Source organism: Aedes aegypti, chromosome 3 (assembly GCF_002204515.2).
Source record: "Aedes aegypti strain LVP_AGWG chromosome 3, AaegL5.0 Primary Assembly, whole genome shotgun sequence".
Classification (NCBI taxonomy): domain Eukaryota; kingdom Metazoa; phylum Arthropoda; class Insecta; order Diptera; family Culicidae; genus Aedes; species Aedes aegypti.
In genome coordinates, this window is record NC_035109.1 from 125120040 (window position 1) to 125137676 (window position 17637).

Sequence of the window (17637 nt, forward strand, 5' to 3'; positions counted from 1 at the left end):
GAACGTATAGAATTGTAAAACACATAAGGATCGATAAAGTAAGTTTGTTTACTATTCTAACTTGAGGTTTTTTGAATAAGCTCTGGAGATTTCTCATTCACCTCTTTTGTTTTTGTTTTTTTTTTTTGATTTTTCCTAAATATTTTGTGATTTTACGTCTTTTGGATGCACATAAAAGAAGCGAGTCGAATGACATAGATTTGTATCACATTTGAAAATCTATAACGTCTGATACGGGAAATTTTGGTTGAGATTTTTTCTCAAGGAATTTCTGAAAACATCAAGATCTCCATTTGATTCCCCATGATTTCCATGGGATTCGGAGTTTTCAGGCAATGGGCTTCGTCGCCGTGCGGTTAGTGTCGTGAGGTCAAGAGCGCATCGTGTCATCGGGTGATAGTTCGATCCCCGCTGCAGCCATTGAAACTTTTCTTCAGGAATGTTTCTCGGCTGTACCATTGGAGCATGATTGTCCGTTGTCTAGTGTTAAGTTACAGCCTTCGCAGCTAAATGACTGAAGACGGTGTCCATGTCTTTTCCAAACGATTGCTGAAGAATCCCAGGAAAACCTGGAGGCATTTTAGAGTTTTTTTTGGAGTGGCCTTGTGGTTCACAGGAGTGGTTAAGAAGTTTGTAGGGCGCATCAATACCCAAACCAAGGGACTGCCAAAGTGTTCACAGAGGTTTTCAAGAAAATTCCAGAGGATCCAATTGCTTCTAGTGGGGGTTTCTTAAAAACTCTTAGTGATGTATATGAAATTTTGGAGAGATTCCAAAAAGTTACCAAGAGATTGTTCCTACAAGTTTTCTGACTTTCCAAACGAGGTTTTCAAGTTTTAAAGAAGCCTCAAAAAATGTCACAGTGATTCCAACAATATTTTCAGAAGTTCTCCAGGACTTAAAAGGATGTTTTCAAAACGCGACTAGGGTTGTCATTTCTATTACGGCTTAAGCCAGTTGACAGTGTTTTGAAAAAAAAAATGAAGTTCGTTTACACAAAAGTCAATTCAGATGTAAAATAGTGAAAAATAATGGAATTGTTCTGGTGGGCTTCGATCCCACGACTCCCAATTCGCTAGACTGGGCGCGTTAACCAACTACGTCAAAGAAAGGGTAACGATTATGCGTTTTCAAAAGTTTTCCATCTTTTCAAAAAAAGAGTTCTATCAGAATCAAGATTTCAAGAGAAGGTTTCCGATGTTCCTATGTCGAAGTTAATTTAAAGATTTTGTAAAATAGAGCCTGAAAAGAGCTCCCTCATGAAATCTTAGAACCTTTTATGTAAACTTAAGAACCTCTGTGAACCCTTTGGATATTCTTGGGAAGCCTTAGTTATCTTTTGGAAGCCCTTTATAATCTTTTGGGAAAACAATGGAAAGTTCTTGTATCTTATAGTTTTTTTTTGGCTTCTTAAAAACATCTAGAACCCTTAAATTGTTAAGTAGTTTTGAACATTCTTTTGAGATATTGTAAAAAGTTAAATCTTCATACATGTACTGTTTTGAATCACATTACATGACCACGGACACCGTATTCAGCCATTTATTTAACACTTAATAACAAGTAAGCATGCTCCCAATGGCATATCCGAGAAACTTATCAGTATTCAAAGAATTACAACCGTACCTTTCAATTTTTATGACAAATCTATCAATGTCCTTACTAGATCTTAAAATATTATCCGTCTATCTATCAGGTATCAGAAGGCCGGCTCCAAAGGCACGTTCCCCACCAGTTGGGAGATTTGTGCCATCGCCATATTTGAGCCTATTTCATCATCTACCCGATGGGAGAGGAAAGGGAAGGGAAAGATGGGAGGAAATAGGAGTGGGTCCCTTGAAGAGGGAAGATCGCATAAGCGAAATGAGAGCATGTAGCTCCATACCACAATGGGTTCGAACAGCGCCCTAAAAAGGGCACTGCAAAACGCGTGAGCGTAAAGAGAGCCTATAGCTCATTACCACAGCGGGTTAAGAATAACAGGATGTCCTGAAGATTCAGGCTTCTGTATTCAGTTTCACTTAATAAGTGTTTACCAAGTAATTGGAATCGCATTTGCGCAAAAACTGGACAGTTACATATCAGGTGATACGAAGTTCCATAATCGGAGTCACAACTATCACACACAAATGAGTCAGCACGCTGAATATTTGCCATGTGATAGTTGAGTCGGCAGTGGCCTGTCAACGCTCTGACCAAGAGACTGCAATTCTGCTTTGACAGATTTGTTAAATACTTCGCCACCTTTGGAGATGGCTCAGTAATATACAATTTTGTTTGACGACACGACTCCAAACTATTCCAATATTGCTTGTGCTGAGTTGCCGCCCAAGAGTTTATCTGAAGCTTCACCCAGCACTTCGAAATTGGAATAGCCGGCTCAGGGCCAATGAAGTCATGCGATGCTCCATCGCGAGCTAGCTCATCAGCCAATTCATTTCCAGCGATGGAAGAATGGCCAGGTACCCATACAAGGTTTACAGAGTTGACTGAATTCAGTTCCTCAATTTGAGTTCGACATGCGATAACAAGCTTCGACCTTGAGTTGGCCGAAGCGAGAGCTTTTATAGCAGCCTGACTATCTGAACAGAAGTATATGACTTTACCCATTACGCGCTGTTGAAGTGCTGATTGCACTCCACACATAAGAGCAAATATTTCCGCCTGAAAAACGGTGCAGTTTCTACCAAGTGAGTAAAACTGATTCAGCCTTAGCTCACGAGAATATACTCCTGCACCAGCTCTACCTTCAAGAAGGGAGCCATCAGTGTAACATACTATATTGTTTGATATACTTCTTTCCAAATAGCCAGACGTCCACTCTTCCCGTGAAGGGAATTGTGTGGTAAATGTCCTGTAAGGAAAGTTACAAGCAATTGTGAGATCACTTGGAGCAAGGACAATTTTGTCCCAATTCACCAAAAGTGGAAACAACGAAGTGTGTGTAGATCTACGATTCACTGGATTTTTCTCCAGTAGATCCAGTACCCATAAACGGTAAGAGCAAGAAAGTGCTTCTTGTTTAAGATATATGTGTAGTGGCGCAACGTCGAAAAGGGCCTCGAGCGCTGCTGTGGGAGTTGTAGAGAACGCACCAGACATCGCCATCAAGCACATCCTTTGGAGATGGCCCAATTTTGATTGGATTGTTCTCACTTCGCCCTTTTGCCACCACACAAGACATCCATATGCCAATATTGGTCGAACAACTGTTGTGTAAATCCATTTGATATATTTGGGTTTGAGGCCCCAAGTTTTACCAAAGGTTCGCCGGCATTGACCGAAGGCCATGCAAGCTTTTTTGACTCTGAAATCAATGTGAGGTGTCCATGAAAGTTTGGAATCTAGAATGACTCCGACATACTTTACTTGATCAGTCACATTAATCTCAGTGCCAAAAAGACGTAAAGGTCGAATTCCATCGCGGTTTCGTCTTTCCGTAAAAAGAACAATAGATGTTTTATTCGGGTTAACCGAAAGGCCATATTGGCGACACCAACTCTCGACTACCTGAAGAGCACTTTGCATCAGGTCGAATAGGGTGCTTATGCACATACCAACTATCAGAGCTAGATAGTCGTCGGCAAATCCATAAGTTGGAAAACCGCAATTATTGAGTTGCCTCAATAGCGTATCTGCTACGAGATTCCACAAAAGTGGTGACAAGACTCCCCCTTGGGGGCATCCGCAAACACTCAATTTTCGAATCGCTGATTGACGCAATGTCGAGAAGAGATGTCGGTTTTTGAGCATTTGATGAATCCAATTGGTAATCATTGTAGGTAGCCCATGGTTTCGTGCGGCTTCCAATATGGCATCGAAAGACACGTTATCAAAGGCACCCTCAATATCCAAGAAAACACCCAAGCACGATTGCTTCTGAGCGAATGCTTTCTCGATATCGTATACAACTTTGTGTAAAAGAGTCACAGTGGACTTTCCAGATTGGTAAGCATGTTGATTCACATGAAGAGGCATGTTTGCCAAATAAACATCACGGATGTGATGATCGATAATCCGTTCCAGACATTTCAGAAGAAAAGAGGTCAGACTGATTGGTCTAAAACTCTTCGCTTCCTCATACGACGCACGTCCTCCTTTTGGGATAAACTTTACAGTAATATCACGCCAGGATTTGGGAATGTACCCGGTAGCAAAACTGCTTACAAGTAGCTTTTTCAAAACATGTTTGATAAACTCAAATCCCTTTTGGAGCAGAACAGGATAAATCCCATCCGCTCCTGGAGATTTGAAAGGAGCAAAACTATTAAGTGCCCATTGAATCGATTCAGTAGTTACGATACTGCGAGCCGAGGCCAGAGACTCGTAACTACATGAAAAGACATTTGATTCATCCGTAGATGCTATGTCCACACATCCGGGGAAGTGTGTATTGAATAAACATTCTAAAACTTCTTCATCGGAAGAAGTAAAGTCACCATTAGGTAAGCGAATTTCGTTCACTTGGAAATCCTTAGATTTTGCAAGAATTTTGTTCAACCGACTGACTTCACTCAAACTGGAAACATTTGTACAAAGGTTTTTCCAGCCGGATCGTTCAGCAGAACGAAGAGCCTTCTTGTAAGCCTTGCGAGCTGACTTGAACGACTCTGATCCAGCTGAACGGCGTCTGTTCCAACTCCTTCTACATTGTTTCCTGAGTCTAGTCAGATCGGAATTCCACCATGGGGTCCCTCTTGTAGTCTTTACAGACCGCAGAGGACATGCTTCTTCAAAAGCTTCCATAATGTAGGATGTTGTAGTATCAACGGCATCATCCAGATCACTTGGATTTTCAATGGACGGAGAATATCCATGAAATTTGGTCGCAACCAATTCAATGTAGAGTTCCCAGTTTGTTGACCGGGGATTCCTAAAACGCAAAGTCTGCGCAGTTACATTTGAATGTTCAAAGAAGATGTAGCGATGATCAGATAATGATTCCTCATCTGATACATGCCAATTCGTCAACTCGTGACTGATTCTATTCGAGCAGAGCGTTATGTCTAACACTTCTTCTCTATTAGAAACCATGAAGGTTGGGCGATTGCCTATGTTAAGTAATCCAAGGTCTGTACTACTTAAGTATTCCATCAGACTGGAGCCTCTCAAATTGATATCCGAGCTGCCCCAGATGATGTGATGAGCATTGGCATCACTGCCCACAATCAGCGGAAGGCCTTTTGTTACGCAGTGTACGACAACTCGTTTGAAGTCATCCGTTGGGGATGGTTCATCATGTGGTAAATATACCGAACAATAGACGTATTTCCTGTTGAGGTCACCAACAGAAACATCGATTGTGACAGCACATACATCTCTGGTAGTTAACTCAGAAATGAGTGTAGCAACGATTGCTTTATTAACGAGCACGCATGCGCGGGGCATGGAGCGCGAGTTTGCCATTTCAAGCTTGCTAAAAGTAGCAAAAACTGGGTCCACAAGGTTACCTAGATAGAAGTTCCCTCTACGAAAGTAGGGTTCTTGAACTAGCGCCACTTGGGCTGCACCATTTTGCATGAGTCTGCAAAGATTGATCGTTGCTGTTCTTTTATGCTGAAGATTGATCTGAGCTAACCTAACCGTAGCCACTACCCAAACTAGGCAGGATTAAGCTTTTTGCAATCTCAGCACGAAAAAGACCAGCAACGAAAAAACCAGATCGGTATCTATTTAAAGTCGCCAAAGGCGAAAGAGCACAGAATACACTGTGTAAAACGCATAATGCGAATCCATATAGGTGATAATTTAAATTAAATGTCAACATATTCATAATCCCACCCTTATTAAGCCTCAAGATAGAGACTGAAGAAGGGCAGCCGATTATCTCGGAGAAACACAAGGTCACCTGCACCATTGCTCCGGGTAGCACAGGAAGGACTCAATACTGTGGAGGGCGCCCTGGTACCCCACAGGCTCCGTTTGCGGTTAGGTTTTATTTAGACCCCCCTAACCATTCATTCTTAGGCACGGTACGCATCACACCATAAATTAGGGGTCACCTGTGAGGTGGACTTTTACCACCGGAACAGGCAATCCGTAGTGTTAATTCTTAGCCAGTTGAAACAACCGCTACCGACACTACGCGGCTATCTAGGCTGCTCGGGAAAAGGAGGTTAATATTGATGATTAACTCCTGACGTGCCCAAGCAGCCACTAAAGATTCCAAAAAAAATACACACAGTTAAAAAAGCAAACGGCCTGCAACAGTTGAGAAAGGACTACTCATGTTGCTCGTTAGATTTTAATAAACAAAATCACTTTTAAGTTTTTACTGACTAGTTTGGTGTCGTTTGCTTGACTCTAAGCATGCTCCCAATGGCATATCCGAGAAACTTATCAGTATTCAAAGAATTACAACCGTACCTTTCAATTTTTATGACAAATCTATCAATGTCCTTACTAGATCTTAAAATATTATCCGTCTATCTATGTATATAAGATGGAATGGTGATTGTATGTCATGAACTGGCGTCAGAATAAGACAACAGATTAGAACAATAATACCGCTATTGAATGGCTCAAAGGCTCCGCCGCTTGTTAAGAATAAAATTCACTGAGAAAGTAGAAGAGAATGTGTATTACAAATTCAATGTTTTGTATATGGATATTGTAAATAGTTTCCTTATAAGCCTAATAAAAAAAAAACAACGTTTGCCGGGTCAGCTAGTTATATTTATTGTCATGTCAAGATATTTCGTGAATTGAGTAAACTAATACTATTCTTGCATGCACGAAAAATTTTACAAACTTAGATTAATTTGATTTTAGAGCTCTGTTTAGAGCTCTGTATGCATAACGTTTAAAAGAAACCAGATAAAGGAACTAATTCTCTGATTTAATGTTGAATACTTTTCACGTTATTTTTTGTAATAATATTAGTAATTAATGAGTGAAAAGATACACAAATAAGCTAAGGATTAGAATAGAACAAACTTCAAGAACAAACAATCTTCTCCAGAGAGTCAGTTCATGAAACTGCTAATAAAAAAAGAACCATGTATACAAATTTACTGAACTAATGTATTATGTAGACAGAATACAGATTTTTTTTTGTAAAACAATTGCTTCAAATTGGAATCACATTCCCCAGGAGGTTAAATCCCAGCAAAATTGGAAAACCCAGTCAACCAGAATGTACTTATAATGAAATCACTATTTGCATTATGCAATGGTTATATGTGAAATGTTTCACGTATAAGATGTCGCAAAAAGGCTTTATGCGTACGAAAGTGGAAGCGATAATACGTGTACATTTTATATGATATAAACAAACATGCAGTACGAGTGTGCAGATTATATTGCTAACTAATATGTACTCTCATGGGACTTATCTTATGGTGACATGATAAATTTGATAGCTACTACGCATTGATCCGACTTACTTTGTACGATTATACGGAACGAAACGAAATGTACATATGAACACAAAAAATAGCTGTTTATGCGAGGTAACTCATCAATAGAACGATTTCATTCATCATGCAGTGCTGGTGTGATGTAATTTGTATAAATAAACGACTCTGTTCATAAACTATATAATTTTTTTGTTGAAATAAATAAAAAAACGTTCCACCGCCTTAAAATGTATATGATTTTATATAAATTTTTGAATGATATAAATTAGTTTCAGCTTTGTGTTCTGAACAAAAATCTGTCCAAAAGAAACTAAGTATTTAGAATCCATTCTTCTTCTTTCTGGCGTTACGTCCCAACTGGGACAAAGCCTGCTTCTCAGATTAGTGTTCTTATGAGCACTTCCACAGTTATTAACTGAGAACTTTCTATGCCGATTGCCCATTTTTGCATGTGTATATCGTGTGGCAGGTACGAAAATACTTCTATGCCCTGGGAATCGAAAAATTTCCTTTACGAAAAGATCCTCGACCAGTGGGATTCGAACCCACGACCCTCAGCATGGTCATGCTGAATAGCTGAGCGTTTACCGCTACGGCTATCTGGGCCCTCAAGAATCCATCTTGTCATGAATTAATAAAAAATCTAACAAGAAATTTGTTGGAAAAAATGGAATAATTCGTTGTACATTTGTAGAAATCCATACAAAATCTTGTCAGAAGCCTCATAAAAACTTTGTCATAGATCTTGGATATGAAAAAATAAGTAATCCAGACAAGGCTTCATTAACCCCTCTACCGGCAGCTTCATTTTTTACCGCAAGAAAAAAAAATCAAATCGCGATAACCTTTTTGTTTCTCGGTATTTTTGCACCATTTTTTCACAAGTTCTCAAAAAACTCTTCTAGTTTTGTAATCTGTGTCAACATTGATCATTGGTCATCTGGATCCATAGATATTCCAAAGTTCCTTGGGGACCGACGCTAACCATAACCTATGTAAATATCTCAGGCTACAGAATTTTAATCGTGTTCGGATATTCACTTTTCGATTATGTTGTTGGTACCACGCTGGCCAAATAAAAATCTTGAAAACTTCAAAAAACCTCATATCGTAATTTTCAGATATCTCTAAGAATACTTAACCAATTTGTATGCTTTTTTCAGAATAGCTCATCATTAGATGGCATTTTTTTATGGAAAATGTCGGTCCCCCAAGGAACATTGAAATATATTTAAAACCAGATCACCAATCATCAATATCGACACGGATTCTTAAACTAGAAGAGTTTTTTGAGAACTTGTGTAAAAATTGTGCAAAAATACCAAGAAACAAAAAAGTTATCGTGATTTGAATTTCTTTCTTGCGGTAAAAAATGAAGCTGCCGGTAGAGGAATTAATTATCAGTATAATCAATAACCACAGAAATCGCCAAACATAATTTTTAATAAATCGATCCAGAATTTCAGTAAATCTCCCAATGATTGCCATTTTTTTCGGCTCAGCTTTTCAGCAACCTCTACGTATCTACAAAGGGTTTCAAGCTAAATCAGTCTCAGAACTTTTCTGGAACCCACTAAAAACCTCATTAGCAAATTACTAATAATCTTTTTCGGGATCTCTCAAATAGAATTTTCAAGAAACTGGTCAATTATTGGCTCGATTCTTCTTATGATATTGCTTGAAATTAAAAATTTCACAGAACTCTATTTATGTGGGAAGGATGGTAGGGAGATTGGATTTTCAAACTTATTTAAATTATGAGCCACCCCAATGGACACCCTGTTTACGTAATTAATGGATGGCCCCTTATATAGTGAAAGAAACAAAAATGTGTTTTTTCAAACCTTCCACGCATATTTTGGATATCGTATCGAGTTTTGCGAAACATTTCAAAATCTTCTTTGGTTCAGTCAAGTTAACCTAAAAAATACATATCGCATACCCTTAGACGAATAGCAACCCAATGGGACACTGATTCACTATACGATTCCCCAAGAAGATGATTGATTGTCACCGCCGTTGGTCTTGAGCGTTAAGCGATTAATGTGAGTCGAATCTTGGAGCTGTTTATGTGTATGGAACAGGGAGTCAAAGGGTAGATGTACCGGTGTTCAGCATAGTATCAGTATTTTCCATCCCTTTTACAGAATGTGGCAATACTCTCAGAAACTTTGAAGGTATGCTGGAAAATAATAGAATCATATAAATTTGTTTATGATGTCTGCTCCTTTGCTTATTTTTTCGCAATGATGTTCCTGAATTCGCCATCTCCATAAGAAATCAATATAGGTAGTAAATTGAGGAACTAAATTTAATACGTGGCGAATACTGATGCAGGTGATCCAGTATTCACCACCTCAATTTTTAATACAAAAACCAAGTTTGCGACTAGTTCTTATTTTTTTTTTTCCTACAAAACATGGATTGAAAGCTTGCATTATTGACAGTATTCAGAAGTCTATTGAATGATTTAAAAAAATATATTGTTCGTTAGGATGACGAACACCAGTACACCTACCCTCAAACTGTTTCGGTTCGAGACATTTATTGTCATTTTTTATGGGTCAGTAAGGTACGTGGCCATAGGCACGTAAACAACATACCCAGATGTCGTTCCCGTAAGAAGTCCGACTTAAGCCTAGGGTGTTAGGAGCTGTAAACAGAAATATCGGAAATAAACTAACCTTCGATAGGGTGGACTGAGGCTGTCCGAACTTTTGGACAGTATCACATCTTGACTAGCTCGGCGGGTCCTGGGCGTTGTAATCCACACACGCACACAAAAGTTGCGAGCGTACGATGAGATTATGATTCGGGTGCGAGTGAGCAAAAAACGTCCATGCAGGTGGCGGGTATTACAGGCAGGTACGTGGGAAGGTGATTGGTTCGCACGTGTGATTGGCGGTTCAAGGTAAGCAGGCAGGCAGGCACGCAGTTCGGCAACGAAAACAGAAGATGATCCAAAATAAACGTGACGGGAAATGAAAATAAATAGAAAATAAAAACAAAACATGAGTAAGGAGAACGGAAGGTTTGTGATATTCGATGGCATTTAAAATAAAACGTAAAATAAGTAAACTCATACTCAAGCAAACGGAACACAAACGTCTGTAACTCATTTACTGTTGTAGCATGATAGACTTGCATTACAAAGTTAATATTCAAAAAACATAAATAATTCATCTCAAGCATTAGAACATGTTCATGTTCCGATGTTCATAAAGAATATCAAATTACAGAACGTTTCCTAGCTCTCACAAATCCTTAAGAGTGTGAAAAGCATAAAACAGTAAAACTAAATTTCACATCAACTGAAATGCTGAACCTTCCCACGATCATAAAAACCTTACTTCACAATTCCCAAGCATTCATATCATGCTAACATTCAAACCAAATTATTGCCAACCTTTTCCAAATTACAACTCAGGCAATGACCCATGTCATTGTCACTACACTCTGACGCCAACGATCATTCCAGACAATCGATATATGCAATAGCGTAATTCGATCTCCTTGCCTACGCCAAGTGCATCGTTCTCACGATGCAAGAGGCCAATGGTTATATTTCTTTTCGCTTATAATGCATAGCGTTAAATTCTGATTGGCTTATATTTACATACCAAAAGTTAACTCCAAGTACCGCCTCTTTTAGAACACTTTTAGAACATAAGCAATTCAATGATTGTAAGACTTCTTGTAAGTAAAAATGATTCTAAATAAACATAATCTTGTAGACAACGGAACAATCAACAAGTCTAAAATTTAATACGGTAAAATTAATACGGTAAATGGCGACCGGTGACTTTCGAATCTTTCGGAGTCCGAAGTGGATTATTATTGATCACCAACTAGATGATCTAGTGATTGATTTTGCATGAAGCAAACAAGTGAAAAAACAAAACAAAAATCGGAAGTTTTTCAAACAGTGCTAGTGAGATTCAAGTGATAAGTGAGATTCAATTATGGGAAAAGGCGCATCAAAGTCGTCCAACGAAGGCGACGCAAATGTTCAAATAACTAATCTCCTAGAAAACCATCAACAGTTCCATGAGGAAAATGCATTAAAGTTGTGGCTAATTTTGGTGATGGTTGGTATCCAAACAGTGATAATGGTTTACAACATAATAAAGAAGAACACTCGAAAAAATGCACTCAAAGCAGCTAAGAGTATTGCTGTACTGGAAAAAGTTTGAATAAGAAATCAAGTGCAGTGAATAAAAATAAACATTTTAAATCATTCGATAAAAATAAACTGAACAATTGTAACGAGTAAGTGTACAAAATAATCTTCAAATAAGTGTAATTCTTGTAAGTGAACAAAATAATCTTCAAATTGTGCGGAAAATCAGAATCGCGTGACACAAGAAAATCCCGCGGTGCAGTGAATTGAAAACGAAAATTAATTATCCACGGGCGAACCGGCAACTTGGAGCCGCCCCAACAAAGGGCAAACCGGCAACATGGAGCTGCCCCTACGAAGATGAGAACGTACAGTTAGAACAACATCAACAAGCAGCAGCAGTGACCGAGGTGCAACGATCGTGCCAGAGCCAGGAACATGGCGATGAGCAGAATTACCCGTAGGAAGACAACTATTGGTGAGCGTATCAAATCCGTAATTGATTACTAACATTAATTAATAATTTTCATATGTGAATTGTGCATTGTAAATCTACTTTTATAATTATATTGGAAAATAACAGAAGAATGAATATTCCCCATTAAGAAATAATATGTTATGATTTATATGGTGAACATAAATGAAAGTTTATGCCTTTATTAGTAAATTTCATTTGGTATTGATATTTTTCTTAACTATATGAATTATAATTAAAAATTTAAAATGGATGACATTGAATGGGAAGATTTTCTCAAATTTTTAAATGAAGTTGAAAAGGGTAATGGTCCAGAACCATTTGCACCTTTTGAAAGAAACACAACCCCCCGTACGTGGGAAGAATTGATAGCAAGAATTGAAAATTTGCCAGGAGACGATCCAATCACATGGTTGCCCCTGAGCGAAAAACTATAAAAGAAAAATTTTATTTTTTTTTATTATGCAATTAACCTTATGATCAACTTTAAAAGTTTTCAATGAGTGGAATTGAATTAGAAATACAAAATTTAATTGGAAAACTACATACTTAAACTTAAACTTAAAACTTAAAAAAATCTCCTTTTAGAAGATACCTTAAAAGTACTCTAAAGGATAAAATTCTTTTAACTAAAACCATATACAATAAAGTCGTACAAACTCTTTTGAAATATGAAGATGTTTTAGATAATAGACATGTTGATTTCTTTATAAAAGCAGCACGTCTTGATTATGATGAAATAATTTATATACTAGAAACAAAACTTAAGAAATATTCAAAACCAATATCATTAAAATCACTTAGTTACGCAATAATATTCAATATTAGACTGATCAAGATTTCAAAAAAAGTTAAAATGGCATTGAACATAAAAACAGCATCTGAATTAGCATCACTGATTCCCTCTTACGATGGAAATCCAGGAGGTGTAAAATCATTTATTGATGCTATCAGATTGGTGCAAACTATAGTGCCAGCAGATCAGCAAGCCCCTGCCATTCAGCTCATTTTGACTAGGTTGACTGGTAAGGCCAGAGATTTGTTTACTGGCGTTCCGGCTAATTACCAAGAAATTGTGGATAAAATTTCTGCTGACTGCACTGACAAAAGCAGTTCAGAATTAGCTCTCGCTAACTTGAAAAATATTAAACCAAAAAAAGGCCAAGAAACTTCTGGGTTTACCAAGGAAGTAGACATACTAGCAGATAAATTGAAACAAGCTTACATTAGAGAAGAAGTACCTAATGAAGTAGCAAAAAATTAGCAAACAAGGCTGCCATTCAATCCTTGATTATCGCATCACAGAAGCAGGAAACAAAAATGCTTTTGAAAGTTGGAAAATTTGATTCGCTTTCTGAGGCATTGAATATCGTTGTGGAAAACGAGAATTTTAACAACGAACCATCTGTGTCAATGTTACAGATGAGAAAGAAATTTCCTCAAAATAAGCCAAGTTATCAATCAAATTATCAAAATCGCAACAATGGCAACAACTCTAGAGGTAATTTTAGAGGTTTCACACGTAATAATACGCGTCAAACCACACCAAATTTTCCTCAACAATCATCAAACAGATTTTTAAGATACAATTACCAAAATACCAATCATCAACATCCAAGACAACAAAACTGGAACCATTCCGGTAATAGACGATTATATCATATGAATGAGGTAGATGGTTCAATGCTTTCCAGTCAATTTGCGCCAAACGGTGCATTGCCTCAACCGGTAAGTATGGTGCCAAGTAACATGATGCCACCGCAAAGGCAACACCAACAACCTCAACAAGTTCCAAATCATTTTTTAGGAACAACAGGTCTGTTCCCGTACTCACGATGAATCTGAACGCGTCCAATTTCATATCGGTCAATGTTCAGATGACAAACACTACAAACACATTCATAATAGATTGTGGAGCAGACATATCTATTTTCAAACGTAGCAAAATACACCCCAGCTATCTAATAAATATAACGGAGAAGATCAAGTTAACAGGTATCACTGATGACACGGTTGAAACCATCGCGTCAGCAGAAACTGACCTATATTTTGAAGGAGGACTGTGCATCAAGCATAAATTCCACCTTGTAAATGATGAATTCCCTATTATGACAGACGGCATTTTAGGCCGCGATTTCTTAAGTTCCCATAGATGCATAATTGATTATGAGTCTTGGTTACTTAAGTTTAATGTAAATAATGAAGAAATAACTATACCAATTCAAGACAACTTAAACAATGGCTTTATTTTACCGAAAAGAAGTGAAGTCATTAGGCGAATTATAAATATTCCATATACATACGATATGGTTGTGCATTCACAGGAAATATTGCCAGGCGTTTTCTGTGGAAATACTATCATATCATCTAATAACCCTTATGTTAAATTTATCAACACTACAGAAAATCCTGTACATATATTGTATTCACGATTCCAACCTATAATGGAACCACTCTATAATTACCATATAATGAAAATTAATAGTAGTATTAAAAATAAGAAGAATCGTCAGCAAGACATTCTGAATCAAATTAAAACTATTGGAATACCTTTAGATGCAGTAAAAGGTTTACAGAACCTCATTGCAGAATATCACGACATTTTTAGTTTACCTGATGATGTTTTAACCTTTAACAATTTTTATACTCAGGAAATTCCTCTGCAGGACAACTGTCCGATATATATTCCGAATTACAAAAACTTACATGCCCAAACCAATGAAATTCAGAGACAAGTGGATAAGATGCTGGGTGAAAACATTATCGAACACTCAGTATCCCCATACAATTCTCCAATTTTGTTGGTACCGAAAAAATCGGATACTAATGACAAGAAATGGCGTTTAGTTGTCGATTTTCGACAGCTTAACAAAAAAATCCTTGCTGATAAATTTCCTCTCCCCAGGATTGATACTATTTTGGATCAATTGGGAAGAGCTAAATATTTTTCCACGTTGGACTTGATGTCTGGTTTTCATCAAATCCCACTAGATGAGAACTCAAGAAAATTCACAGCGTTTTCAACACAGTCTGGACATTATCATTTTACGCGTTTACCATTTGGATTAAATATAAGTCCAAATAGTTTCCAGCGTATGATGACAATCGCCATGGCTGGATTGACACCCGAATTAGCTTTTATTTATATTGATGACATCATTGTGATTGGTTGTTCAGTAAACCACCATCTAATGAATCTTACACAAGTTTTTGACAGATTGAGACACTATAATTTAAAACTCAATCTAAGTAAATGTAAATTTTTTCAATCAGAAGTGACTTATCTAGGTCACAAAATAACTGATAAAGGAATATTACCTGATCCTTCTAAATTTGATACAATTAAAAATTATCCAGTTCCATCCAATGCGGATGATGTTAGACGATTTGTAGCTTTCTGCAATTACTACAGGAAATTTGTTCCAAACTTTGCAAAAATTGCTAGTCCTTTGAATAATTTACTTAAGAAAAATTCAAAATTTATGTGGACGGATGGATGTCAATATTCATTCGAATCATTACGCAATTATTTAATGTCACCAATGATTCTTCAATATCCTGATTTTAATAAACAATTTATCTTGACGACAGATGCTTCAGACATTGCTTGTGGAGCAGTACTGTCTCAACAATTTGAAAATAGCGAGCTACCGATAGCTTTCGCAAGTAAAACCTTTACGAAAGGAGAAAAAAATAAACCAGTAATTCTGAAAGAGTTAACAGCGATACATTGGGCTATTAACTACTTTAAACCTTATTTGTATGGAAAAAAGTTCGTTGTAAGAACAGACCATAGACCGTTAGTATTCCTGTTTGGAATGAAAAATCCAAACTCGAAACTCACAAATATGCGTTTAGACTTAGAAGAATTTGATTTTGTCGTAGAATACATACAAGGCAAAGCGAATGTAATCGCAGACGCACTGTCACGTATTGTCACAACGTCTGAAGAATTGAAAAAAATAAATATTTTGAAGGTTAATACAAGAGCAATGACCCGAGAACAAAATCAAACTACAACACCCGCAGAAACACCAAAGGTTACTGTTAGTAAAGAGCCTGATCACCTCTCTACTTACGTAACTGAAAATCCAAGCATTACCAACAAATTGCATAAGTTAAGAATTAGTTATGATAACAATGTTCTTGAAATGATAATTTTTTCAAAGAACAGTAAAAAACATGTTGCATCAGTGCAACAACAGTTTATAACAAACGGAAGTCAAACACTTGAGTTTGCTCTTCTGAAATTAGAGAAATTATTACTTACGATGAAAATTAAAAAGATTGCTTTATCTTCGGATAATGAACTTTTCAAGTTATGGCCTATAAATATTTTCAAAAAAATAACAAATGAAAAAGTTAGACACGTGCAAATAATAATTTACAATCCGCCAAAATTCATAACGGATAAAAATGAAATACATGAAATAATTAGAATTAACCATGAGACCCCATTAGGAGGTCATATTGGACAACATAGACTTTATCTCAAAATAAGAGAAAAATATAAATGGAAGGATATGAAAGGTTGCATATCACAGTTCGTAAAATCCTGTGAATTATGTAAAAAAAATAAAATTACTAAACATACTAAAGAAAATATGATAGTTACCACAACACCTTCCACACCATTTGAAGTGATTTCAATTGATACAGTTGGACCACTTCCATTAAGTAATAACAAAAATAGATACATAGTTACAATCCAATGTGATTTAACGAAGTATGTTGTTTTAATACCAACGGCAAGCAAAGAAGCTAATGTCATTGCCAAGGCATTAGTCGATCATTTCATATTAGTGTACGGAAATTTCCTTGAATTGAGGTCAGATCAAGGAACCGAATTTAAAAATCAAACCTTAGAACAAATTTGCAAAATTTTGGAAATTAAACAAAACTTTTCAACGGCTTATCATCCCCAAACTATTGGTTCATTAGAGAGAAATCACAGATGTTTGAATGAATATCTGAGATCTTTTACAAATGAACACCATACAGATTGGGATGATTGGTTAAAATTTTACAGTTTTTCCTATAACACCACTCCACATTCAGATCATCAATTTACACCATTTGAATTAGTTTTTGGCAGAAAAGCTCAACTACCCAACGAAATATACGAAAAAGGCATAGAACCACTTTATAATTACGAGGACTATTATCATGAACTTAAATTTAAAATTCAGAAATCAAATGAAATCGCTAAAAGAAAATTAATTGATCAAAAATTAATACGAACAAATCAAGCAAATCAAAATATCAACCCAATAAATCTAAATATTGGAGATTTAGTATATTTAACCGTAGAAAACAGAAAAAACTTGATTCATTTTATTCAGGACCTTATAAAATAGTCGAAATCAATGACCCAAATTGTAAAATTAATCACTATTTGACACAAAATAATGAGAATATTACAGTTCACAAAAATCGACTTATTAAAGCATAAAAATAAAAAAAAAAAAAAAACACAAAGTTTTGATTTAATTATTGTATCGATAACTAACAATAAATTTTAATACAAAAGAGATCCACCGAGCCTAACACCCATAAAAAAGGGAATAAAACACAAAAAAAAAATGACAATCAAATGGGGTAGGTAAAATTTCTTAGTATAACACTAAGAAGCTTGAAATTCGATAGGATCAAATAAGTATATTTTTTTATGTAAACGGTATTTG

At 36.5% G+C, this 17637-nt stretch overlaps 1 protein-coding gene across 14 annotated transcripts in view; it reads right to left on the minus strand.

Moving 5' to 3' along the window:
• LOC5575778 (TLD domain-containing protein 2) overlaps positions 1-17637 on the minus strand; it is a 635746-nt gene that overhangs the window by 201732 nt on the left and 416377 nt on the right. For 13 of the 14 annotated variants that reach the window (XM_021850058.1, XM_021850048.1, XM_021850052.1 and 10 more), the window contains one exon: positions 10043-10111. The exons of the other annotated variant lie outside the window; for it this stretch is intronic. In XM_021850058.1, coding sequence (XP_021705750.1) covers positions 10043-10111 — 69 coding nt within the window. The remainder of the gene's footprint in view (positions 1-10042; positions 10112-17637) is intronic. 14 annotated transcript variants of the gene reach the window in all.